Consider the following 26,016-nt stretch of genomic DNA (forward strand, 5'->3'; position numbering starts at 1 on the left):
GATCGACTTTCATGCTCCTTACCTTCCGCCACAGACGTACTTCTTCACAATGAGCACCCCTGCTACGACTGTGACCAGCATCAATCCCACGGTGGCCAGGATGATTGGAACAGAGTTTGACTTGGAGTTCTCGACAAATTAAAACACAGACAATTTCAGGTGTGCACCTTCTAGGACTGAGCTCCATGAGGCTGCTCCTTCCCCTGGTTTCTCAGTGAATGGTCTGCAGTCTCCAGGCCCCTCGTGCTTTCCCAGGCCCCTCAACGGACTGTCTCAGTGCTACCAGGAGTGCATCACCGATAGCAGAGGGGAACCAGAACGTTGGCTGCCCCAAAGCTGCCAGAATGGTCCAAACTCAGGGGCTCTATTGTCCGGGTTACCCTGGGAGCCTCGGCAGAGACCTAGGTCAAAAAGCAATTGAGGCTGTTTTCTGCTAGCCGTGTGGAGTTGTGGAGCACTTAGGGGCACAGCAGGAAAGGGAGAGCATGAGAACAGTGGGCTGAACGAATCTGGAACAGGGCCAGCACCTGGGAAGGAGCTGGGCCAAAGCCGGATCAGGCAGGACATCATGCAACACAAAGACACTTGTTTTTACTTAATTTCTGGCATGTTTTTACAAATAAGCCTTTTCATATCATTGTTGGAGTGGGACCTAACCTGCTGCAGGGTGGGAGATAGGGAGTGCGTGTTTTCAATGAATCCAAGAGGAGGCAGAGCTGGGTTCTGGGACACGCTGTGTCCCTGGGCGCGGGAGTCCTGTGCAGTCACACACACACACATTCTGAGGACAGCCACCAGGAGTGCAGGGTCGGGTGCAGAGAAGAGGGAACTTGCCCTCTGACAAGGACACACACCCACACATTCTGCTCCCGCTACCTTCCTAATCCCGCCCATGTCAGGCCCTCATCCCTTAGAAGGCCAGAGAGGAGAGGACAGCAGATTGTCCAGCTCCCATTTTATGGATTAGGAAACTGGGGCCCACAGCTGACTGCCCCAATCACACTGCTGGTCCAGTGCTTCTTTATCAAGAGGTTTCCTCTTCACCATTTTCTACATCCTCACCAGACAGTTCAGTACTACAGAGCTGTAATCAGCCCCGTAACTTGCTCCCACATCACAAACCCACTGCTATCATAGTTCAGTTGTCCAGTAGGAATGCAGTCGGCGTGACTCAGGCCAGAGCCCACCTAAACGATGGCCCCAGGCTCCTCTCTTCCCACCCTTAACCGCCCGACTTCAAGTCTTTTCCGTAAATGACTCTCAGCTCCAGAAATGTCCTCAACCCAATGCTCCCAAGATTCGAAACAATTTTATGGAATTCTACTTTGTTTCCCCAATGAAAAAGTTTTTAGTAGGGAGTTTATCATCGTGTGTGACCCATCCTCCATCCCAGTGGTTTCCTGTGCACAGCGAAGCCTGCCCGAAGTAGTTTGGCCACTTTGTATTCAGTCATAAAATCCTTAATGCTGTCCCTTTGTGCCTGGCAGAACACAAAATCCCACTGGTACCTGAACCAGGTCTACTTTAGCATACCTGCTTTTCAGGACTCAAAAAGTTGCTTGTGCATTTCTTTTTCAAGTCTTTTACTTCTCGGACTGGATTCACACCACCTTGGCATCTGTCTCCTGGAATTTTTCGGTACCTGAAAAGGCAGAGACAATTTGTTATCAGACCATTAGGATGTACTCCTGGATTCTTGCCTCGTTCCTGAAAACAAGATTTGAAAAGCTGCAGAAAAGCTTCTCAAACTTCCACCACCTTTCAGCCTGAGGGGAGAGCCACAGGAATGTTCTGGGGATGTTTGTGTAGTTCCAGGCCTTGAACAGACCAAGCAACCCCTGGCCTTGCTGCAGAGGCATGCCTACCTTTCTGCCTTAAGAGATGGGGCCAAAGAACAGTGACCCAAAGAAAGCACATTAACGCGTGGTACAAAAATGGGAGGGGAGAGTATTTGTGGGGGGGGGGGGGCACTGTGTCCCCTCCAGAGCAGCACTGCCTAATACAGTGGCTACTTACATTTAAACTAAGTAAAATTAGTTCAGTGCCTCAGTTGCCACACAGGGTAGTGGCTACCATATCAGACACAGCAGATGAGAGGGCATTTCCAGCGCCACAGAAAGTTCTGTTAGACAGTATTTTCCTAGCATGCTCTAGAAGACTGCTTGCATGGAGGTGTGGGGCGCTGTGAGTGGGGGCTCACTCTGCACGGTGAGGACACGCCTGTGTCGATTCAGGAGGAGAGCTGCCTCACCCATTTGTTGTCAGGTGCTCCTCTCTGCCGTACAGACAAAATTCCAGATCGTGGCCCTTCAGTTCTGGCTGTTCCACACATTTGGAGTCATTTTCTGGACGGAAGTAGCCAAAATCACTGTAAGAGTCAGCAAATAAAGTATCTTTCAGAGTTGCTGAAAGACAGTGAAGTGACTAGTAATGAAGGTTTTATGTGGGGCGGCAGTGGCAGATTAACATTCTAGTCTTTGGTCGCAGGGAAGCAGCTCAGTGTCATCTGTAACGAAGGTCCACTTAGGAGGACAGACATGGAGAAGGCTTAACTGGGGGACCAGGGGCTTATGAAGCAGGCCCGGTGGACTTGGGACTCGGTAGCAAGGAGCCCTGCCCAGACAGCAGCGGCTCCAGGAAGGGACCGACCGCAGCAGGGTGGGGACTCGCGCGCTGAGAACTAAGACACTGAGAAACAGGGGCACCGGGGACAGATCTGAACCCACGGGGCTTAGTCATCTTTTTATTTACCTTCCACTCACTCACTGTTATGTTCTCTGGTGGCGTACCCTAGGGTGTATGTCAAATCTTTCCTACCTGCCCCATTTCTGTCCCTCTTAGCTTCTTAGATGATCCTTGTCTCCAGTGTGAATGCCTGTCCTGCCCTCCATCCGATCCCATCTCTCCACAGTGCTTCCCATCGGCTCTCCTTCCTCTGCTTCCCCCAAGAAGTACCACGCTGCCTCCTCTCCAAGGCTGACCCCCTGCGTGAGCATCCTTGGCCCAGCCCTCTGACTGCCCAGGGCCCGTGCGGAGGGACCGCCAGGCCCACTCACCTGCGGCTGCTCCTTACCCTGGGTATACGCTCTTCCTTCTCCCTCTTCTTCACTGGCCAAACTTCTTAAAAGAGTATTTTGTATATTTTGTACTCGTTCTGTTATACTCGTTTACTTTTTATTCTGTGCATTTTGGCTTCAACCCCCCTACGACGTTGGAGACAAATGCCTGAGGGCCCTGGGACGCGCTAGTCCCGCAACCTTAGGGAGCCCTCTGCAGCCCGCCTGTGCTGTGGCCCCTGACACACCGCCCGCGCCTGCCCACGCCCTGCAAAGCCGCGCTCGTCTGCTTCTCTCCGCGCGGCCTGCGCCTCCACCTTCCTAACCTGGAAACGCAGACCCTTGCCCCCGTCTGCGGTTGGTTCTCTCGCCCTCTATCTGCTCTCCCTTCGTGAGCCTAACTATTTGTTGCAGCTAAAACTTCCAGGTTGTACCTCTCTTGAGCTGTGATCCTATATTTCCAAATACCTGCTGGATGTCACCACCTAAGTCTGCTGACAGAATCTCAAATAAATAAAGCATTCAAAACACATCACGTATTCTCTTTCAAGCCAGGCTCTCCCATAATTGCCCTGTGTCTGTCCACGGCGCTACCTTCCTTCCATTATCTAAGCTGAAAAGTCAGCCTGGGCCTGCCCCATCTGTACCCTGCTCGCTTCTTTATCGTGACCACTGTGACTTCCCCTCACGGCCTATCTCCCAGCACACCCTTCCTGAGCATGCTGGCGGATATTTGCGCTTGCACAGGTCCACTGGCTCTAACGACTTGTTTCTTCCCAGATGTGCAAGGTCAAGTCCTAGCGCTCAGCTCAAATGTTACCGCCTCCACAAAGCCTTCTCTGAGCCACCTCCTTTCAGCTTGCGATGGGATGGCCTTTCCCTTCGCTAAATCCCCGAGGCACCGTTTCACAGCCTAAGTCTGTGCGTCTGACCAGGAGCGTCAAGAACAAACTTTCCATTGTCACTCTGCACTGCCCTGAGTGCAGCAAGTATGCAACGAATGTGTGGGGGATGCAAGGACGCTGCCCATGCTTCAGGGTTGTTCTGGCAAAAATGTAGGGAGCAGGGTAAGAGAACGAAAGATGCCGAAGACACCACCCCTCCAGCAGGGGGAAAGTGCTGGTGAAAATCTTAGGTATGGGATCCCACCTGTCGGAGGAAGTGCCCTTCCTACTCACAACTACACATTTCTCAAGCACGGGCCGTACGGCGTGCAGGCTCCGGGGCCGAGCCACCAGCGCACGTTCCAGCTCTACCACTTCCGGCTGAGCCGCGGTGGCCAAGGGAGTGATGACCTCCCTGAGCCTTCACTTCTCCCTTGGTGAGATGGGAATGGCAACCGTCCCTATCTCAGAGGGCCACTGGGGGTAAACGTAAATGGCTCAGGACAGTGCCTGGCACAGAGTGAGCGCCCGTAAATGTCAGCGGCTAGCGTGACGACTACGTGATTATCAAATGTAACATGCCCTCAAGGAGTCAGCAGTGTAATGGCGGAACCAAGCCTGTCCACGATAACCAAAACACAGCAACAGGCGTCCTGCAGGAGCCCAGATGAGGGAAAGCTGGGGAAGCCTTTCCGGAGGGGAGAAGTGAGCTAAGTACTAAAGGTCAAGTAGGAATCCCCCAAACCTGGGGGCCGAGCAGGGAATGTGGGAAGACTTCCCGGGCAGAGGAAGCCCCGCGTACGGTGGCCATGGCCCCGACGAAGCACAGCAGGTCTGGAAAGCAGAAGGCTGGGTAGTTAAGAGCCCAGTCTGTGCGCCATCTAGGACGAAGACAGCCCACTAGAGTGTCACAGTGTCAACAAGCTCTAGCCCTAGACAGACACCACAGCCGTCGGAGGGATCCCATTCCCCATGGAAACACAGAGGGGGGCACCCCTGGCCCATTCCACATGCAGATGTGAGCCACACAGTCTGTGGGGGGGGCACACCCGTCAGCCTGGGGGTTCGCTCAGTCCCATATTCCTAGTTCTAGAGAATGTGACGTGAGAGGACACGACCGCTGTCTGTCTGCACTCTTTTCCAGATCCTCCAGGATTCACCTTTACTTCCTGCCCGTGTGTTTTGCAAGAAATGAGTTCCATAAGATTACTGGCTGTCACGGGAAGCAGTATCCCCGCTTGGAGACCTGGGGACGGCCTTGCCCTTAGACAATCACCTAACTCCATGCCAGCCGTGCACCTGACCCTGTAGCCCGGATGGTCCTGAACTCGAGGGAGTCACCTGGATGGCCCCTAGACCTTGATGGTACATCTGGATCCTCAGTACCCCGACGTCCCCTCCTGTCTCGGGACAGAACCGCACTCCCTGCCTTCAGTCTTACAGACAATCTGAAACCTAGTGCTCTACCTGCTGAACTCAGGCCGTCAGTGTTGAGTGAGCACATGCAAGTCCAGCCTCCTCCCGGCTCCTGCACTGCCTTTCCCGGGGGTCTCTGCCCTGTCGCCTCCTCTCCAGGTTTCTGAGTTCTCTTCCTCCCTACATACCTCTCCCCCTTGCTGTCGGGCCAGGATTCCTGGGGGTTGTCGCCGGCCCTGTCCAACAACTGACCGCCTGGTGTGGTAGCTCACCTGTCCCATTACTAATCACTTTGGATCCCCTCTCTGTGCCTCCATCTCCTCAGTAAGCAGCAGTAGCTCTCCACCCTCGGGGCAGAAAGCCCTATAAGACAGCTGCCTTTCACCTCCTCCCACACAGCCAAGGGGCTAACAGGGATCTGAGGGACGCAGATACCAGAGGAAGTCCTCCAGGGAGCAGGGACAGACGGACGGCTGCTTGGTCACCACGTAGTCCCGACCGTTCTGGCAGACGGACGACTTGCGAAGCCGCAGGTACTGTTCCTTGTAGCCCAAGATGCAGCCGTCTCCATAATCTCCAGGGTCTGCGGAGTGAGCCAGCCATATGGTATAGTCCTTCTCCTCACCTAAAGAGAAGACAGGCTGTCCAGGTCCCCACCTGGCCCCGCACCCAGGCACGCGAGGTGGCTGCCGGGCGGAAAGCAGAACAAGGAGGGGAAACAGGCATGTCTGACTCATGCTACTGCTTCATTTGGGAACTGCAGGCAAAAGTTGCAGGACTTGGCACCTACTGGCTGTTGGCATCTCCTCATGCCACAGGAGGCTTCTTTGCCTCTCACCGCCCGTTTGAGTATTAGGAAGAACCTTATTTGTTCCAAAGCGGGCAGCTGGATGGAGCAGCTCTAAGCTTCCTTCCGAGCAGAGGGGCTGCTCTCCCCATGTCTTGTGCACCTGTACTCTTGGTCAGCAGGGGCTGCCACAGGTAAGCGACCAGGGGTTTCCTTTTAGGACAAGATACCAATTAGCCAAAAGCATGGGTTCAATTTCACCATGGGTTAGCTTGCCTCAAACAGAAGGGAAGACCATCTCTTTCTAGACTTTTTACTCTAGTTGACTGGCCTTCTAGTAGACTGTTGATGATAGTCAGTCTGGCTTCATAAGTCGGATCATCCACTCCTGGAAAAATGACTCAAAGGCTATGGCCTAAAGACTGTGGATTAGGTTTTTATCCTTTGGGATAGGAAGACCAGCATGGAGCCTGTTAAGAAGCAGGTGCTTGCCAAATCTTTCAATGGCATTAAACTTTAAGGATAACTGTAGAGCTGCCTTACGAGGGGAAAACTCATAAGCCAGCTCCTTTACAGCCTACTTAATGAATCTGGATAATAATGACTCTTGGGTATTAAATCATATTTAAACACCCTGTAGAAAAGTAAGGTCCAAACGGAGTGCTCTGCTTCCTCCAGGAGTCACTGAACTAACCTTCTGAGGAAACTGACCCATCATACACTCGAATAACAGGACCTAAATTCAACCACAGTGACTTGAAACCTTAAGTCTTTTATCGGAGCACACCAACAAGAAACTGCAGCTCGCAGGGCGGGGAACTTTTCTCTAGTTTTCTCTTTTATCCTCCATATTTTTCAGTAAAATGTCAGCATCTTTGGTACTGGGGCCTGGGTTTGCTTAGGATTCTTTTTACCTCCTTTTCTGAAGCCATTTTCTGTGCCTTTAACATGCCTTCCAGCCTGAAGTCACAAAACTCTGAAACGGTCAGTGTGGGCTCCATGCTTACCCAGTCGCCGTTCTAGAGCCTCACCTGTGACTGACACTCAAGCCAAAACTCTGCGTGAAAACTTTCTTACTTCAATGTTTTTTGTTGTTGTTGTTTTTTCACTTCAACGTTTTGATAAGGGACACAATCAGTCAGACGCTCTTTGCAACACGCTTTCCTCTAAATCTTTCTCTTTACAGTTCTTCTACAATCAAGGGTGAAAACCCCTGAAATGTCATAAAATAATTTTAGATAAATGCAAGCATGCATTATCCTTACAAGCAGAAAGAAGTCCCCTAAACCGTTACAGAGCTCCGACAGTATGAAGTTACCCTCTCCTATGTGAGAGCCCTACCCACTTATGGCTGGTCTGAATTGAGATTTACTACAAGGGTAAGTGTCAAATATACACTGGATTTTGAAGTCTTAGAGGAGAAATATAAAATACAAAATATTTCATTGATAACTCTTAATATTGCTTACATGTTGAAATGACAATACTTTGGATATGTTAAGAGGATTACATTATTATTAAAGTGGATTTCACCTCTTCTACTCCTATAATGCAGCTGCTAGAATAATTTAAATCACACACGTGGTCCTCATTTGTGCTAGTCCAAAGAGGGAAGTAGCATTTCTGATACCTTTCCACTGCCTGATTACCCACGTGGAACATTCTTCAACCCTCTTTCCTATGCAGTTTCTTATTCCAGCTAAAAGAAATGAAACTGAATTGGTTACTTAGGAAAATGGGCTTATAAGTTTCTGGTAGAAAATATCAAAGGAGGGGGACACCTGGGTGGCTCAGTCGTTAAGCGTCTGCCTTCAGCTCAGGTCATGATCCCAGGGTCCTGGGATTGAGCCCCACGTTGGGCTCCCTGCTCAGCCAGGAGCCTGCTTCTCCCTCTCCCACTCCCCCTGCTTGTGTTCCCTCTCTCGCTGTGTCTGTCTGTCAAATAAATAAATAAAATCTTAAAAAAAAAATGTCAAAGGAGGTACTCACAGTTCCTTTCAAGGACATCTTTAAAATCAATGGTGTAGGAGACCCACTGGCGAGTCAGGAAAGATTCTGTGAAACCCCAAATGCTGATATTCATGGACCGAGCTCCAGGTTCTGAGGCCAGGCCGGTAAAGTAGATGGGCTCCCTGGTGAACGTGTAGGTTTGCCAGCACTGACCCTCGTCTGTGGAGAACCTGAAACCGCAGTCAGAGGACAACGGTGACAGACGATCCACATGTACGGCAGTATCAGGAGACCGCTCTAGCTGTCTGGTCCCAAACCAGAGAAAACCCTCAGATTTAGGTGATAGCTTACTGACTGATTATATTAATTTTTAATGCCTACAGTCAAAAGGGTAGGTAAAAGGGATTCATTCAAAGAGTACAGAAGAAAATGCCTTCATAAGATTCTTCACAGGAAAAAATGGGCTTCTAAATACACAAACAGAAATTATTTTATATAACTTATACTTAAGGAGTCATCTTCCATCCAAAGGGCTTAAACACTTCTGTATGATTCTTGAGGAGAGAAAGAAGAATATTTTTAAAAAGTGACGGAAAGTGTTTGCTAGAGGAAGTCAGAAGAAAAAGCACAGCCATTGAATGTGGGTTGCAAGCCCTCCAAGAACGATCCCTACAGTTCTGTAGAACGCACACATCTGAATCAGGGTCTGTAAGCATCCCCCCACCCCGCGGATCCGCCCCACAACCAAAAAGCGTCCCGCAGCTGCCCTCTCTGCCGATAGAGCGGGGGAGCAGAGCTCATGCATACTTAATCACATTGATAGGGCGGCTGCTGTGCTCAATGGCCACAATGATGCCTCCGGAATCCAGGATGGTGTAATAGTGGGGTCCTTCCAGCATCTTCGCCCAGGAGTAACCCCCATCATCTGATATGTACACATCCGGGATCATCACTGAGATGGCATCCCCTACACTACCTGCAACACAATCCACCATCTTATCAGCCAAAATCAGCAATGAAACAGGATTTACCGCCGAGAGAATAATTTTCAATGAATTTACTCTGATGATTTCCCATCATGTCTCTTGTAATAGAAAAAAGGGACCACAAAATTTGGGAAAGGGAAAAGTCATGTTTCTCTCTCTAGGGAAAACCCAAAGTATCATTATCATGTAAGAGACCCTACGAAGGATGGGAGAAGTCCTGTATGGTGGTTTTCTTACAGGACTCAAGGCTGCGACCGAGTCTCAGTGTGCTCAGCTGACGGTTCTCGGGGAGACGAGGGGAGGGCTGCTTACCGTGGGCAATGACTATGCCGACGGCCTTAGGCTCTGAGAGTGGGGCCATTGGAACGTTTAGCTTCTGGGAGATGCTGTAGGAAGCGTGAATATGAAGGCTGCACTGTGAAAAGAAACCAAAGCTTAGATTAAAACCAAAGGTGTAATTTTTTACTCATCTCACAGAGCCTTCTAAGGAAGCTTTGAACTGAACCCAGACTTCAGTGGGATACTCTAAAAAAAAAGTTGTGGTAAAATACACAAACCATAAAATTTACCATCTTAACCACGCATGTCTAAGTGTACAGCTCAGTAGGATTAAGTACATTAACAATGTTATGCCACCATCACCACCATCCATCTCCAGAACTTTTTCATCTTGTAGAACTGAAACTCTACACCCGTTGACCAATAACTCCCAGTCCCCCTCCTCCCTGACCTCCAGACCTTCCAGAATGGGGACCACCATTCCACCTTTCTGTTTCTATGAATTTGACTATTCTAGGTACCTTACAGAACTGGAACCATACTGGTCCTTTTACGACTGGCTTATTTCACTGAGCGTCATGTCCTTGGGGTTCATCCATGTTGTAGCAAGTGTCAGAATTTCCTGCCTTTTTAAGGCAGAATATTATTCCACTGCACGCATATATCACATTTGGCTTATCCATTTATCTGTCAATGGACACTTGGGTTGCTTCCACCTTTTGGCTCTTGTGGATAATGTTGCTATGCACATGGGCATAGAAATAGCTCTTTGAGACCCTGCTTTCAATCCTTTTGGATGTACACCCAGAAGTGGGATTGCTGGATCATATGGTAGTTCTAAGTTTAATTTTTGAGGAACCACCATACTATTTTCCAGTCACTGCACTATTTTTCATATCCACCAACAGTGCACAATTCTAATTTCGCCACATCCCTAGCAATACATGTTATTTTGTTTTGTTTTGTTTTGTTTTTGGTAGTAGCCATTCTAGTGTGTGTGAGGTGATCTCTCCCTGTGCCTTTGATTTGCATTTCCTTAATAATTAGTGCTGTCAAACATCGTTTCATGTGCTTTTTGGCCATTTGTATATTTTCTTTAGAGAAATGTCTATTCAAGTCCTTTAACCATTTTTAGTTTGGTTTGTTTTTTTTTGTTGAGTTATAGTCCCAGTAGGATATTCTTGGCTCCAAAATGCATTAGTATATTTGGGAGCAAATTATGCAATTATTTTCTCATGTGCAATGTCTTAGTTTGTTTTATTCCTGCATTATACCGAAGCCTCTGATCAATATTTATTTGTTTTTATTTTTACTTTTTTTTAGATTTTATTTATTTGAGAGAGAGACACAGCGAGAGAGGGAACACAAGCAGGGGGAGTGGGAGAGGGAGAAGCAGGCTTCCCGCGGAGCAAGGAGCCCGATGTGGGACTCGATCCCAGGACCCTGGGATCATGACCTGAGCCAAAGGCAGACGCCTAACGACTGAGCCACCTAGGCGCCCCTCTGATCAATATTTAAAGCATGATTCCACACAAGTAAACCTGATGAACGCCTGAAATATTTCAGGTACTGTACAAGATGTGGTGGTGATCCAAAGTAAGACCCAGTCCCACCTTTAAGAGAGATTTCTGAGGGGTGCCTGGGTAGCTAAGTCAGTTAAGCATCTGACTCTTGGTTTCACCTCAGGTCATGATCTCAGGGTTCCGGGATAGAGCACTGGAGGGGCTCCGCACTCAGCAGTGAGTCTGCTTGACGATTCTCTCCCTCTGCCCCTCCCCCCACATGTGCATGCACTCTTTTTCTCTCTAAAACAAATAAATCTTTTTAAAAGAAAGAGATCTCTGAGAAACCAGTTTAGCTATAAAGAACAATGAAAGTTAATACTTTTTTTTTAAAGATTTTATTTATTTATTTGACAGAAAGAGAGAGAGACAGTGAGAGAAGGAACACAAATAGGGGGAGTGGGAGAGGGAGAAGCAGGCTCCCCGATGCGGGGCTCGATCCCAGAACCCTGGGATCATGACCTGAGCCAAAGGCAGTCGCTTAACCAACTGAGCCACCCAGGTGCCCCGAAAGTTAATGCTTTAAAAAGAGGTCTGCTTTGGATAAAAGCTTCCTGTTATGTATTTTACTGCAATAAAAAAGAGGTTCAAGCAAACTACTGGTGAAATGAAGAGGAAGGATTAATTCTATTTTTTAAAAAGATCTTATTTATTTGAGAGAGAGAGAGAATGAGAGAGAGAACACGAGAGGGGGGAGGGTAAGAGGGAGAAGCAGACTCCCCGCTGAGCAAGGAGCCTGACATGGGGCTCAATCCCAGGACGCTGGGATCGTGACCTGAGCTGAAGGCAGACACTTAACCGACTGAGCCACCCAGGCGCCCCGAAGGGTTAATTCTAACTGAAGATGGGCATGGAGGATGGTCAGGATTTCCACTGATTCTAATGACTTAGGGGGTGGGAAAATCAGCCACAATTTCCCCAGGAATCTCATGGGCAAGGCCAAGCGGCAGGGGTGCATGCAGGGTGTTCAGGGGGCAGCAGAGGGCTACGATGTGGAAAATACTGGTGATAAGAAGGACAATGACAATGAAAAGGCAGGAGAGATCCTGACAGGGAGGAGAGGACCTTCATTCACCAGGTCTGAGGCAAAGACTTTATTCACAGGCAAAGGGGAACCCTGAAGCGTACTGAGGAGGAGAGGCACGGGAGTGTGAGAGTGGCCAGGCTAAAGGGGACGCCAGAGCAGAGGGACGGGGAGAAAGGAGAGCGGAGAGAGGCTCACAGCACTTCCGAGTACAGAGCAGGGAGAAAGAGCGTTGCGGGGTGGGGGGTACAGGTACACTACCTCACACTGTTTGAGGTTCTGGAAACCAAAATCCCGCCTACAACAGCAGAGTGCCTATCCACCACAGGTATTCTGAGGAGACCTCGGGAACCACCAACACTGTCACTTTTTGAAGAAAACTCCCAGGGTTTCCCCCAGCTCCGCTCAAATTCCGCAGGAGCCAGACACAAAGCTTGTTTCTCTTTTCTTTTTTTCTTGCCTGTCAAGACCCATCCCTCCTGGAATCTGGGATCTCCTGGAGCAATGCCTTTGTATCTCTATTCTTAGCCTCTCCTCAGAAGGGTCAGCTCCGGCTTTCACAGCGCAGCGTCACCATCCACGCCTGCGGGCTGTGTGGAGCCCAGGCAGCGGCGAAGAGAAGGCCAAGCTCTCGTCCGTCTGTTTGTGGCCCGCGCAGCTTTGCGCTGCTCATGAAGGGCCGGCCTATGACTTCGTGTAGAATTCCTAAGGTCTCAGGGCCGCCATGCTGACTCCTAAATGATCACAGGCCCACCTTCTACTCTGCATTCAGCAGTTTAATAAGACACAAAATTTTAGCCTTTAGTTTTGTTTTTCTTTAAAAGACAAATAATCCATAGTATTTTGGGCTTTTCTTTGCAGTTCCCTTCCCTGCATTCTAAGTTCCTTTCATTACTCTCATTTCCAAACTTTCCACTTGTAGCTGTGGACCCTAATCACATTATGAAACCGTTATTCAGAGACCTGGCACCGATCAGAGCAGAATGGAACCGCTGCCTTGCTCCTAACACATAGGACACAAACCTCATTCTTGTTTTTTGCTGTAGCATCGCATTCACTGTTTTCAGGCTTCCTCAGGTGCTTCCATCTTCCTCCTTGGTCAAAAGTGATCATAGTCTGGATAGAATTATCTGAATGGGAAAAGAATGATATTAAGTCTGATACACTGGAAACACCCTATTAAGTTCAGTTTCTCATTGCATATCTCTCTCCTGAGACAATATAACACCATTAGAAGTCTGGAGTCCTACAAGCTTGTAACATCCAACGAAACGGCTCAGTGTTGGTAAGTAACTGAGCAGCACTCCGTGATATTTGAGGAAGGCTTCCCACCTCAACAGGACCCAGCTGATAGCAGAAATCATCTAGACTGATACTCTTGAAAAGATACCTTTTATCTCCTCACCAACACACACAGGCTGATGTCCATTCTCCTTGCTTGCTTGCTTGCTTTGGAAGTAAAATCTACAATGGGAAGGCATCCCATTCTCCCCTCAGATAAGGCCAGGATACCAGGCTTGTTTTAGGGACTCTGAAGATTTGAATGTGATTTGAATATATGTGTGTAAGTCTGACGTAGTAATTCCTAGTTTTTGTCTCTCCACTACTCTGTATCTGATCTCTCTTATAATTTTTCTTTTCTTTTTTCTACATGTTTCTTCCCTGTTCTATTTTCAATGACATAAACTATTGCAGGTTTAAATTCAGAGACAATATGTTTTGAGATGTCCAAGGAAAATCAAACAAGAAAGCAAATGAAGGGCAATTCATTTAGTCAATAAACATCTATTGTGTGCCTACTATGAAAACTGTTGAAAGCCTTTGGGACTCTATCAGTGAACAAAACAGAAAAAAAAACTTTGGGAAATATACATCCTAGCAGGGACAAACACCAGATGCTGTAAATAGGTAAATTATATAGTATGTGAGACAGTAAGTGCTATGGGAAAAACCTGCCCAGCTAAAGAGAGGCTGAGTGTGTCCGTGAGGGGGGGAGGGGTGACACGGGGCACGCCAGACAAGTTTCCAATGGGATAGCCAGGGCGGGTTCTAGTCAGAAAGCAACATATGAGCACAGACGGGAAGGGGCATAGCGTTAGCCTTGCAGCTCTCCGGGGAAACAGAGAACAGTGCCTGCAAATCTCTAAACCACGTGTGAGTGCAGAGGGCTGGAGTGACCAGAATGCAGTAAGCAGAGGGGAGAGAGGTAGGAGCTGAGGTCAGGGAGGAAACGGGGGCCAATATTGCTTAGGACCTTGCAGACCATTGCAAGATCTTCACAAATAAAAACAAACAACCCCCACCTCCTACCAAAAAATAAATACATATTTAAACAAAACCTTAAGAGCCTTTTTGTACTTTAGGGTGACGTGTTTATTTGTATAACTGGGCCTTAGCAAAGGTGAGCTCTGCAGAACCACTGAGTAGAACACAAGAGAAATGCTGGCTGGCTACAGTTGTGTCCTCTACAAGGAGAAAAGCAGGTAGTGGTTCAAACTCAGGCTCATTCCTCTAGCCCTGAACCTCCCAATATAGAAAACTTATTTTTTTTAATTTAACACTTATTCTAAACAACATAGAACCCAAAAAGTCTTTCTTTTTACCTGCTGTTGCTTTGTTTTTTTTTTTTTTAGTTCTATTTACCATAACTTATGTAAAAGAAAGAGCGAGCCAGAATTTACATGGATAGGCTTGTAGGCTAGGAAAGCAACATTACTGGGGGGACAGGACCATTATTCTCCCCACAAACCTCAACTCACAACATTTTCAGCTGAAGCACAGCCGTGCCCAGACTCACCTTCTGAGAGCACACTTGTTATGTAGACCCCACGGAGGGAGGTCACATTGGTGAAGTCTGTCTCACCCCCTGTGGTGGTGTACAGATGTCGGTCTAAGGACTTGGAATAGACAACACCTCGATCGTCTGAGGTAAAGATTGTGCCAAATCCGGTATCTGAAACAGGCAAATACATAAAAACACTAAGTCCAGGGAGGGAACAGAGAGAAAACAACAGTCTAACCATACGCATGACTGACTGACTGACTGCAGACATTAGCCAATGGTCTCTCTTCATGATGTAGATGCAGACCTGAGAATTAATCACGGTTTGGTACTCGTGATTTTCATGTCCACCTTTAATTCCAGCACCCAGCTTGGTGCCTGGAGTATGGCAGATGCTATTTGTTGGATGGATTAATCAGATGCTACAGAGAAGACCTTCCCAGATATATTCTGGTGGCAGAGGCAATGCATTTAGATTCGTATCATACATATCTCTAAATCTTTATATTCCAGAACAATGCTTTTCAAACTATCTGTGGTGAAGGATCAATTTTTTTTAAGTTTTATTTATTTAAGTAATCTCTATGCCCAGTGTGGGGCTCGAACTCACAACCCCAACATCAAGAGTCTCATGTCGCTATGACTGAGCCAGGCAAGTGCCCTGGTAAAGGACCAATTTTTAAATTTCTATTATGGCACAAACTGATCATTTGTAAAATATAATAAAAATTAATCATAAGAAGCCTGATATACAAAAAAATATAATCCACAACTTTTTAATGATTAGATTCAACAGATATAAAGTTACTTTGTCAAGTGGCTAGAGGAGTTTCTCAGTGCTTGCTATTGCTTTCTGCGCTTACTTGGTAACAAAAAGTTTGCAAACCAGTATCAGTCCTCTGATTATCCTTTGAGCAGCACTGCTCAAAGGTTTATGTAGACACACACATAAACCATACTATAGAGTCAAAACAAGGGGCCTTCTTAACAGAGACTACATATTATCTGTAAGACTGTGAATTCAGTAGGACACACATACCTAGGGGTCAGAGAAAAAGTCAACATGTAAGAAGCAAGCTCGAAGTCAAACGTGAAGCTTCCATCTCTATGCATTCAAGGGTGGGCCACTAAAAAAGCTCTTACCTCCGGGTTCATCTACATGCATGAACACCATGTCATCATTAGCTGCTAGAATAGAATAGAATTGTTCCTGCCCCACAGAAGGTAGCTGGGCCATGCTCCATGTGTCCCCTTGATCTGTTGACACATGAATCCTTCTTGTTGCATCCTGGAACAAATGTCAATATTTATCTTTTTAATTTTCTGCCAAGATGCCCTGTGCAGGGACATGAATAGGAACATTATTATTCATAATTATGAGTATCATTATCCATTTCCTCACTAGGTACAACTGTTATAATTGACAGGTCCCAGTACCAATTACTAAAGCAATTTCTAACCCCTGGCAAAGTTCCAGGCCTCAGAACAATCCATTCTATTGTAAGTAAGGCTATCTTGGCTTCCTCTTTGGCTTCTTCATTCCGGTATGGCCCTGTAGGATATAATCTTCCCAACCTCTGACATTCCCATTTCCTTCAATAGAGCTAAGGGTACCATGGGGCCATCACTGGTCTGGCTTTATAGCCACTGGCATATGCTTGCTCAGATAATTCTCAAAATGATGACTGTTGCACAAAAGTTTGGTCCCTTTGAGAAAGTCCTGGCATAATCCAAAGAATTAGATAATTAAGAGTCTAAGAAATGGGAGATGAAACCCATGCTTGGGAGATCACAGGGAAGTTGAGATGTGACATGTCTCCTCTTTAAAGGAAGTGTCTGTGAACAGCCATAACGAAGGTCACGTGCACAGCCTGGGACGTGGCCAATATAAGGGAGCTGACCAGGGGGTTTTTATCTGCTAAAAGGAGTCTGCTAAGGAGGCAATTAACACCTCCTCTCTGATAAATAGCTTAAAGTACCTACTAGACACAGTTGGCCAGGGCACAAGAATCAGTCCCCGCACCTCCTAATGTTAAATACTCTTTAAGTTCAGTGACAAGTGCATTTGACTTAACTTCTCTAGCTCATACCTAGAAGTTTACTTTCAAGTTTTACTTTCACTGTTACAGGTAAGAACGAGAATTCAGCAGCGCACAGTAGGATGCTGATTTTGTAGACAGTGGTGGTACACACCGCAGGAGGCCACCTCTGTAGTCAGGCAGTCTGATTCCCACCACGCTTCTATCTCTGGGTGACCCTAGGCAAGTTACTCAATTTCCTCAGATACAAATTGAGTCAAGATGATCTGCTCCCAGGGTTGCTGGCAGGATTTTGTGCAACTGCTCAAGGGAGTTATGTGTAGTTACTATGTCTACTTCCCCATCTCCACTCCCGTTCTCTCTGAACCCACTGTAATCAGCCTGCTAACCCCAGTTCTCTGAAGAAACTGCCCTTGTCAAGGTCACCAGCCACCTCCACTTCACCAACTCCAGTGGATCATTGTCAGGACTCCTTTAATTCCGCATCTCAGTTGAGTTTCACACAGCTGATCACTCCTCCTTCTTGAGACACTTTCTCCACTTGGCTTTCAGGGCATCCCTGTCTGATTCCCCACCTCCCTCCCTCCATCTTCTGTGCTGGATTCCCATCTCTTTCCAACCCTCCAGTGTCGCTGGGGTGTTCCAGCACGTGCTCAGTCCTCCAGAAGATATCAGCTAGTCACACAGCTTCATATACCATATAATGTGGGGAGACTCATATACCCAAATGTTACTCTACATTTCCACTTAGATATCCGGTGGGCATGTCATACCCAAAACTGAATTCTTGATTTTCCTCCTACAAACTTAGTTCTCTTGCCATCTCAGGAAATGGTACCACCATTCAACCAGTTGCTCAGGGCAAAGATTCTAAAGTTATCTTTGGTTCCTCTCATTCCTTCACAAACCACAATTAATTCATCAGCAAATCCTACTGGCGATACGTTAACAATATATCCATGATCTTACCACTTCTTCCCTCATCCGTGTTAACAACCTACCATCTCTCACTGCTGCCATGGCCTCTTAGCTGCTCTTGGTGCTTCCATTCCTGCTCCCTGTCAGGCTATTCTGCACCTACCTACTCTGTCAAAACAGAAGCCAACTTATGCCATTCCCCTGCTCACAACCTTTCACAGCTTCCCAACACATGAATAAAAGCCAAGGTCTTGGCCTATAAAGGTCTTGTCTGATCTGACCACTGGCTCTCCCTCTTTGGACCACCCTGCTCTGTGCTCCAGCCATGCTGCCCTTCTCACTTTTCTTCAATATTTCCAGCATGTTCCAACCTGAGGGTCTTTGTGCTTACTGTTCCTTCAGCCCAGATGTACACAGAACATATGCTTTCACTTCAGTTGGGTCTCAGACAGCCCATCCAAGCCACCTTATCTAAAACAGGACTGCTCCAGTTCCTAGCACATTCTATTTCCTTACTCCGTTATAGATTTCTTCATAGCTTTAATCACTACCCAGTATTATAATGTCACATTTATTAGTTTAGTATCTGTCTAATTCCATATTTAAATATAAGCTCTGAGAGCAGGACATTTATCTGTTTTGTTCAATGCTATATTCCTGGGGCCTAGAACAGTACCTAGAATATAGCAGGTACTTAATTAATGTTATCTATTTCTATTGTCATTATTGGATAATGAGCAAGTGGACTGCTTTTTTTCAGGTGTCTGAGTAAAGTCCAAACACTGGGGCTATGGGTATTCATGTGGTGACAACAGGCTGATGTGCCGAGTAGCCCAGAAGAATCGATCAGCCTCTAGAATCACCTCCAAATGTTAGTGATACTAAATGCTGCAAAAAGGCAAGAAATTCTGCCAGTACTAGTAGTAAAAAGCGTCCATTTGAGACATATTTACAGAAATTTCAGAACCTCCAAAAGAGGCAACACTCACCTTATCAGCCATCACAGAGGCAAAAAGGAAACGTCCCCCAAGACCAAATGAGTAGATTTTCACACCAATGGTTTTGAAGCTTTTCCCCAAGTCTGATGTTCTCCATAATTCCAGAGCCCCAAGGTCAGCTTCTTAAACAAGACAAAATATTAATTAAAATTTCACATACTGGTGAACCTCCAGTTCAAAACAACTGTTTTAGAGTGTTCTTGATTTTATAGCTAAAGGATTTTTAATCCTATGCTTGTTAATCAAGTGACAATGTAAAATGACACGGCATTAGACACAGGGAATTCCCATTTGGGTTTTATTTTTATACATGTGGGTTTTGCAATGGACAGAATGACAGAGTTTACGTAATTCAGATACAGTGTTGCACAAACATGTCACAGCCCCAGCATCCTGTTTTGCTTTCTTCACGACACACTTATCTTTTTCTATTTTAAGTAGTCTCGTTGGAGTTTTTGGTTTTCTTACTAATCCTCTAATAGCCCTATAGCAATTCAAGCCCCATGAGAGAAGGCCTTGGGTGTCTTGCTCCCTCCATCCTTAGGACAGTGACTGGCATACTACTGCAGGTGTGCAGATCAATGGATGAAAAAAATGGAATGAATAAATGTGAAAGACCATGCTTTCTGCTTTGAAACGGTGCCACGGATTGGAAAGCCAACAACCACCACCAAAACAAACACAACCTCCATGCTCTTTTGCAGAAATCACCATGCATTTCAACTTGTTATTGTTTGTAGCCTAGTATTTACTTTATGCAAATACATTGCTAAATTTAAGTACACTGCCTCTGGGTATAGCTTACGTTTTCATTTGATCTAGGCTCAGTACTTTCAAAATTTTAAAAATCCTTGACAGTTATCTTAGCTATTAAAATTACAGGAGAGGGGCGCCTGGGTGGCTCAGTCGTTAAGCGTCTGCCTTCGGCCCAGGTCATGATCCTGGCTAGGGTCCTGGAATCGAGCCCTACATCGGGCTCCCTGCTCCGCAGGAAGCCCACTTCTTCCTCTCTCACTCCCCCTGCTTGTGTTCCTTCTCTCACTGTGTCTTTCTCTGTCAAAAAAGTGAATAAAATCTTTAAAAAAAAATTACAGGAGAATAGAAGGATCTTTGATGTTTCTACCTCTTACAACCCAGAACATTCTACTGTGAACAGACAACAGGACACTCTTATTTGGAACTAAAATATACTTACTGCAGGAGCCGTTCGCATAGGTGGTAAAGAAGATGGTGTTTTCTGATCCCCTACAGAGAGGCAAAGACAGAGAAAAGACACGGTTCAAGACTACTGTCAACCACAGTCACAAAGCTCCAAACAAGGCTACTAATGATAAGCTCCATCCATAGGCACCAGGCGAAACGGCCTTCTGGGATGCTATACGGCTAACTCTCCCAGCCACACTGGTCAAGGTGCCCCCAGCTCAGCGCCAGGATTTCCCCCAGTCTACTACTTCTTCACATGAACGCTTCCAGCTGGTCAGACTGGTCTGTTTACACTCTCCAAATCTGCCTCTTGCATTTGCTGTTCCTGTTTCTGGCTTAAAATGCTTTTTTCTCTCCTGTAAGCAAATCTTACCCTCACAATCTTTAGGCTCCAGCTTAAAATCTAGCTCTTCAATGAAACTTTTCCTGGCACTCCAACTGGAAAGCTTCTTTGCTGCAAACGTCTAGAGCAGTGATTCTCAACCGGGGGTGATTTTACCTCCCAGGGGACACTTCTGGTTGTCACAACTGGGGGACAGGGAGTTGTTACTAATATCTAGTGGGTAGAGACCAGGGATGCTGCTAAACATCCTACAATGCAGAGGACAACTCCCCCACAATAAAGAATTGTCCAGTCATTAGTGCCAAGGTTGAGAAACCTTGTTCTAGAGCACTGGGCCGTTCTGTACCAGCTGCTCGGCACTCCTTTGTCTCCTATTTAATTATTTTAATCCAACAGTGTATGCCTTCTCTCTCCTACTACATTATTGGGTTCCTCAGGACAGGTATGAAGTTTTATGCTTTGTTGTCTCCCCTCAGAACCTAGTTCAGTGCTTTGCATGTGCTAAATAATTTAGTTCTTTCATCTCGAATAGACAGCTAGGTCAGAGGTTGAATTATTTAAATTCTACCTTGGAAATGGAGTTTGCAGGAAAGTAGGGTCAGACCCTGACAGTACTTATGGATTAGTACCAGCACAAGGTGCGGGGTCTGAGCACGTTTTTTCAGCACTTCAGGCTGTCAATTCCTAGAAACCAAAACTCTAAAAGGTAAGTAAACAGTTATCAGAAGTCCAGTTATCTTATATTTAGACACTAATCAAAGAAATGAGTTACAAAAGTAAACAATATTATAGGGGATACAAAATAAAATACCATTTAAAAATAAATTTTTAGGGTTTTTTTTTTAAAGATTTTAAAAATTTTTTAAGTAATCTCTACACCCAACGTGGGGCTCAAACCCATGACCCTGAGATCAAGAGTTGCACGCTCTACCAACTGAGCCAGCCAGACATCCCTAAACGTTCCATTTTAAAGATGAGTTTTCGGTTTGTTTCTTTTGGCTTTATTGAGGTATAACCGACAAATACCATTCAGAGTGCACACTGTGGTGATCTGATATACACACATCAAGGTGAGTTGTAATGACCAAAATTTACTATAGTCTTCTTGAACACACCCTATATACTTTAGGTCCATCGAGAGTGAAGCAACTTCTTAACTTAGTTCCTTTAAAAATGACTTCCTTCCTGATAAAACCATATAAGGCACAAACACAATTCGTGAAAACACACAGACCAAATGCTGACGTAGCCTGTGTACCACAGTGGGGCTGCATGGACCTCATTTTATCAGCAGTATCTGGGAAAAGGCCACTTTGAGCAATATTTTTTAAATATTTTAATTTCAGGAGACATATTTGGCAATGTCTCTATCACACATCTCCCTGACATTAGAGGACATTAAATATTAGATTCTTCCCTGGGACTAAGGGACACGCTCATGAACACCAAGCATACAGCACTGTAACACAGCACTCCCACCGGAAGTTACTGAGCCCGCACTAAAGCACGCCATCCTGTCATCGCCCCCACCTCCGTGCAGCTCCCCGCAGCGGCTTCTCACACTGGCGTGTGCTGCTTGTTAGCACTCACGGCCCCCACCTCGGGCACCAACCTGCTATCCACAGGGAAACTACCTTCACAAATTTGCTGAAATTTGTCAAAGAGAAAGAAGAGGCAGGCTCTAAACAAGGGTGTGAGCATAATTAAAATTTTGGTAGTATGAAGGTTTTTAATTCAATTCTTGCTCCACCATCCCCCAAACTCCCCCAATAAATCTCCTTTCATAAAAGGGAAACACTAAAGCCCAGAGAGGTTAAGCCACTGACTAGCCAGTTTCGAATGAAAGTGACCTGACTCCCAAGAAAGAGCTCTTCCACTGCATCATCTTAAGCAGGCCCTGGGTGTGTGTAGGGGGGCGGGGGCAGGTGGTCCCACCAAGAGAAGCGAAGGAGTTTTGGTGCACAGACAGGGTGACTCCGAAGTTCTGGAAGCTCTCTAGGCTTTCTTCCTGATTCCTTGCTACGTTCCACACAACTGAAATGGATCTCTAGGTGGGGGAATATAAATCTGGGCACAGAGAAGTACATAAGTCCCCAAATCGAAGCTGTATTTTATGCTATTCCAACTGATGTCACTATTTATGGAGAATAAACCTTTGCAGGCAGCAGCTACTCAGTCATGTGCCCTGCTTTATACTTTATATTCTAACACTTAGTGAGATTAAGTATTCTTTCCCAGCAAAATTAGAAGTTCCTCTAGGTCACGATCTGTGTCATACCCTTCCCCTTCTATCCCTTCTGGCACCCTGAAGACTACCTGGCACGTAGTCAGTGCTCAATATTTATTCATGTGACTTTTGGCAGCGCTGTCAGGAAAGGTTTAGGGCTCTGCACAGATGGAGTCTTCTGTTACTCACCATTTGGCCAAACACACTGCTTTGTGGATTTCTTCCCATTTTCCCCCAAAATCCTTGGACACCCACAGGCCATTCTGAAAGATTATAAATAACTTATCAGAATTCTAGCTTTGTCCTGTGCAGCTGCTAATATGACCTTTAATAGTTCATATCTAATAATTCAGGACAGTAAACACACACACTGAAGTTCCATCCAAGCTACCTGAAAAACACACACACACACACACACACACACACGGGTGATGGGGGCCCCTTCAGGGTTTTGGAAGTTCAGAATAACAAATGCTTATGAATTGCCTACTGTGTGCCAGGCACCATCCCAGATGTCACACTGGGGACACAACGACCAATAAGATACACTCCCTGTTCTCAAGGAGCTCCCGCTTAACAAGGGGTGTGGATAAGAATTTGATACAACGTGGTAAGTTATGGAAACATGTCTCCAGGGTGAGAATAAGGAGGGGAGGGACAATGCATCAGAGATGGTTTGTGAAGACAGTTGAATTAGTATTAAATAATGAGCAGTATAACCAAAAGAAGGCAGATGGGGAGATGGGATGTTATTGCACAAATACACACTAGTACTTGCCAAGGCGAGAGGAGATAAAACATCACAGCATGGGCAAGGGGCTAAAAGCCTTCAGACACTGATGGAACACAAATTCCAAGGTGAGGAAAGAAGGGGCTAATGCTAGGGAGAGAGGTGAGGGCCAGCTCACAGAGGGCCCTCAGTTTTACTTTTTTTTTTTTTTTTGAGAGAGAGAATGCTCATGTGCACATGAGTACGGGATGGGTGGGGGGTGGGGGGGTAGAAGGGGAAGGGCAGAGGGGGAGAGAGAATCTTAGGCAGGCTCCATGCCTAGCATGGAGCCTGACACGGGGCTCAATCTCATGACCCCGAGATTCCCGAGATCACAGAACCTGAGCCAAAAATCAAGAGTTGGACATCTAACTGACTGAGCCACCCAGGCGCCCCTCAGTTTTACTTTTTTAAAGGTGAAATACTTGGATGGCAATGGGAAAGATGGATTTCAGACCAGAAGCAGGAAAAGTAGTGAAAAAGTAGTACCACGTTAGTTCATTAAGAGTTACTGAAGCCCTAGGGGCGCCTGGGTGGCTCAGTTGGTTAAGCGACTGCCTTCAGCTCAGGTCATGATCCTGGAGTCCCAGGATCGAGTCCCGCATCGGGCTCCCTGCTCAGCGGGGAGTCTGCTTCTCCCTCTGACCTTCCCCCCTCTCATGTACTCTCTCTCTCTCTCATTCTCTCTCTCAAATAAATAAACAAAATCTTAAAAAAAAAAAAGTTAGTGAAGCCCTAGGGCCCCTGGGTGGCTCAGTCGGTTAAGCAACTGCCTTCAGCTCAGGTCATGATCCCGGGGTCCTGGGATCGAGCCCCATGTTGGGCTCCCTGCTCAGCAGAAAGCCTACCTCTCCCTCTGCCTGCCACTCCCCCTGCTCATGCTCCCTCTCTCTCAAATAAATAAATAAAATCTTAAAAAAAAAAAGTTAGTGAAGCCCTAAACCACAGCTGAGAGGAATAGGCTCAGGAAGAATCTAGAAACTAGATTCAGTAGAACTGGAAGCTTTTTCCTGTAGGGCAGAGTGTGTGTGTGTGTGTGTGTGTGTGTGTGTGTGTGTGTGTGTGTGTAATAGGGGAGCAGCAAGACAGAAATATGAAGCCCTAGGAGGAAGCCAGAAATAGGGATTTGAGAATCTTATACATTACAGGGGCAGTTACAAAGGTCAGAGTGGAAGAGATTGCTCAGAGTGAAATGAGCAGTAGGGACTTGAGGGTAGACTGACAGTTTACAAAAGAGACCAGGAAGCAATTAGAAGGTTAGAAGGTAAGAAAGAAGCCAAGCAAGCCAAGTTCCCAAAAGGAGAGATTGGCCAATATTTTCAAATGTAGCAGAGGCTCAGTAAAATAAAGACTGACAATGTCCGTTACATTGGCAACACAAGCCTATTGGACCCAGACCCAGTGGAGGTGGGACAGAGATGTCCTGGTACAGCTGAAATTAAACAGGGCTGATCTAGGCAGAATTTACCTACAGTGCTCTTCCACTCTCACCCACCATTCTTCCTTCTGTAACTCTTTCCTCCTCTGGTAACGTTCACCTCCCAGCATTTTTAATTTCCCTAATTCTACTTGGAAACAGGAAAGGGTCTGGTATCACCTATTTGCACTTTAATACACATTGGTCCATCTTCTTGACTCTGATTTTTAAAAAATATTTTCTTTATTTATGTGAGACAGAGCAGGTGCAGGGGGGAGGGGGAGAGAGAGACTCTTAGGCAGACTCTACACTCAGCATGGAGCCTGATGCGGGGCTCAATCTCACGACCCTGAGATCATGACTTGAGCCGAAATCAAGAGTTGGATGCTTAACTGACTGTGACACCCAGGCGCCCCAGCTCTGATTATTTTTACTTCCAACTTACCCTTAACTGGAAGAAATTTGAGGTATAAAAGCAGACTGGGGCTACTTCCTCCTGAGGATAGCATTTCAATGATCTTAAGACACTTGGTAATGGCGATGGGGTAGTCAAAAGGGGGGTTGGTGATTCTGTCCATTCCTCTGGGGGTCTCTTTGCTCCCTTGAAGGGCCTACAGCTCCAGCTTGCTGGAGGCCAACTTCCTGGAATTGTTGCTTTAAGATCTGAAGCCTACCCAGCAGGCCAGTTTCCTTCCTTTGGCCTCCTTTGGCTAAACTTAACTTTGACCTCCTTGAGTCTTCCAGCCTTCCCTTTGCTCAAAGATCTGCACAGAAGGCCCAGAGCCCAGATGGCTCTTCGAGTGCCCTTCACCCTCCCTGTACCACCCCTTTGCTCAGCCCGACTTGTCCACATTGATGATCCAGTTTTTGTCCCCACAATGGTCACCACAGCAATGGCTCTCAAATTTTAGTGTGCAGACTCAGCTGGGAAGGTTGTTTTTGTTTTGTTTTTAAGATTATTTATTTATTTGACAGAGAGAGACACAGCGAGAGAAGGAACACAAGCAGGGGGAGTGGGGGAGGGAGAAGCAGGCTTCCCGCCAAGCAGGGAGCCCGATGCGGGGCTCGATCCCAGGACCCTGGGACCATGACCTGAGCTGAAGGCAGACGCTTAACAACTGAGCCACCCAGGCGCCCCTCAGCTGGGAAGGCTGTTAAAAATACTAGCCACCTCAAAACCAAAAGTCACTGATGGACTATGTCTGGATTGGGGCCTACGAACTGCATATTACAATTACATGAGTCTCCAGGGGTTTCTATCTGATATTGCTGGTCAGGAGACCACACTCTGAGACATAACATGAGAAAGAGCCCATGTAAATGTAAAGTATAATTATGATTATCATAGTCTAGCAACTCAGCCACTTTGGGTCCTT

The 26,016-nt window shown here is 46.5% G+C and overlaps 1 protein-coding gene across 2 annotated transcripts in view; it reads right to left on the reverse strand.

Moving 5' to 3' along the window:
- Positions 1 to 26,016, reverse strand: part of SORT1 (sortilin 1) — a 63,781-nt gene that overhangs the window by 5,227 nt on the left and 32,538 nt on the right. The window contains exons 6-18 of one of the 2 annotated variants that reach the window (XM_027571574.2): positions 22,644 to 22,717; positions 19,877 to 19,926; positions 18,673 to 18,800; positions 15,870 to 16,014; positions 14,742 to 14,897; positions 12,968 to 13,074; positions 9,392 to 9,494; positions 8,901 to 9,069; positions 8,133 to 8,323; positions 5,792 to 5,981; positions 2,252 to 2,368; positions 1,534 to 1,642; positions 23 to 129 (exon numbers count right to left, since the gene is read on the reverse strand). In XM_027571574.2, coding sequence (XP_027427375.1) covers positions 23 to 129; positions 1,534 to 1,642; positions 2,252 to 2,368; positions 5,792 to 5,981; positions 8,133 to 8,323; positions 8,901 to 9,069; positions 9,392 to 9,494; positions 12,968 to 13,074; positions 14,742 to 14,897; positions 15,870 to 16,014; positions 18,673 to 18,800; positions 19,877 to 19,926; positions 22,644 to 22,717 — 1,646 coding nt within the window. Of the gene's footprint in view, positions 1 to 22; positions 130 to 1,533; positions 1,643 to 2,251; positions 2,369 to 5,791; positions 5,982 to 8,132; positions 8,324 to 8,900; positions 9,070 to 9,391; positions 9,495 to 12,967; positions 13,075 to 14,741; positions 14,898 to 15,869; positions 16,015 to 18,672; positions 18,804 to 19,876; positions 19,927 to 22,643; positions 22,718 to 26,016 lie in introns of both variants that reach the window. The other variant, XM_027571566.2, reaches the window with a different exon arrangement.

The sequence above is a fragment of the Zalophus californianus genome, chromosome 4 (genome assembly GCF_009762305.2).
Source record: "Zalophus californianus isolate mZalCal1 chromosome 4, mZalCal1.pri.v2, whole genome shotgun sequence".
Classification (NCBI taxonomy): Eukaryota; Metazoa; Chordata; class Mammalia; order Carnivora; family Otariidae; genus Zalophus; species Zalophus californianus.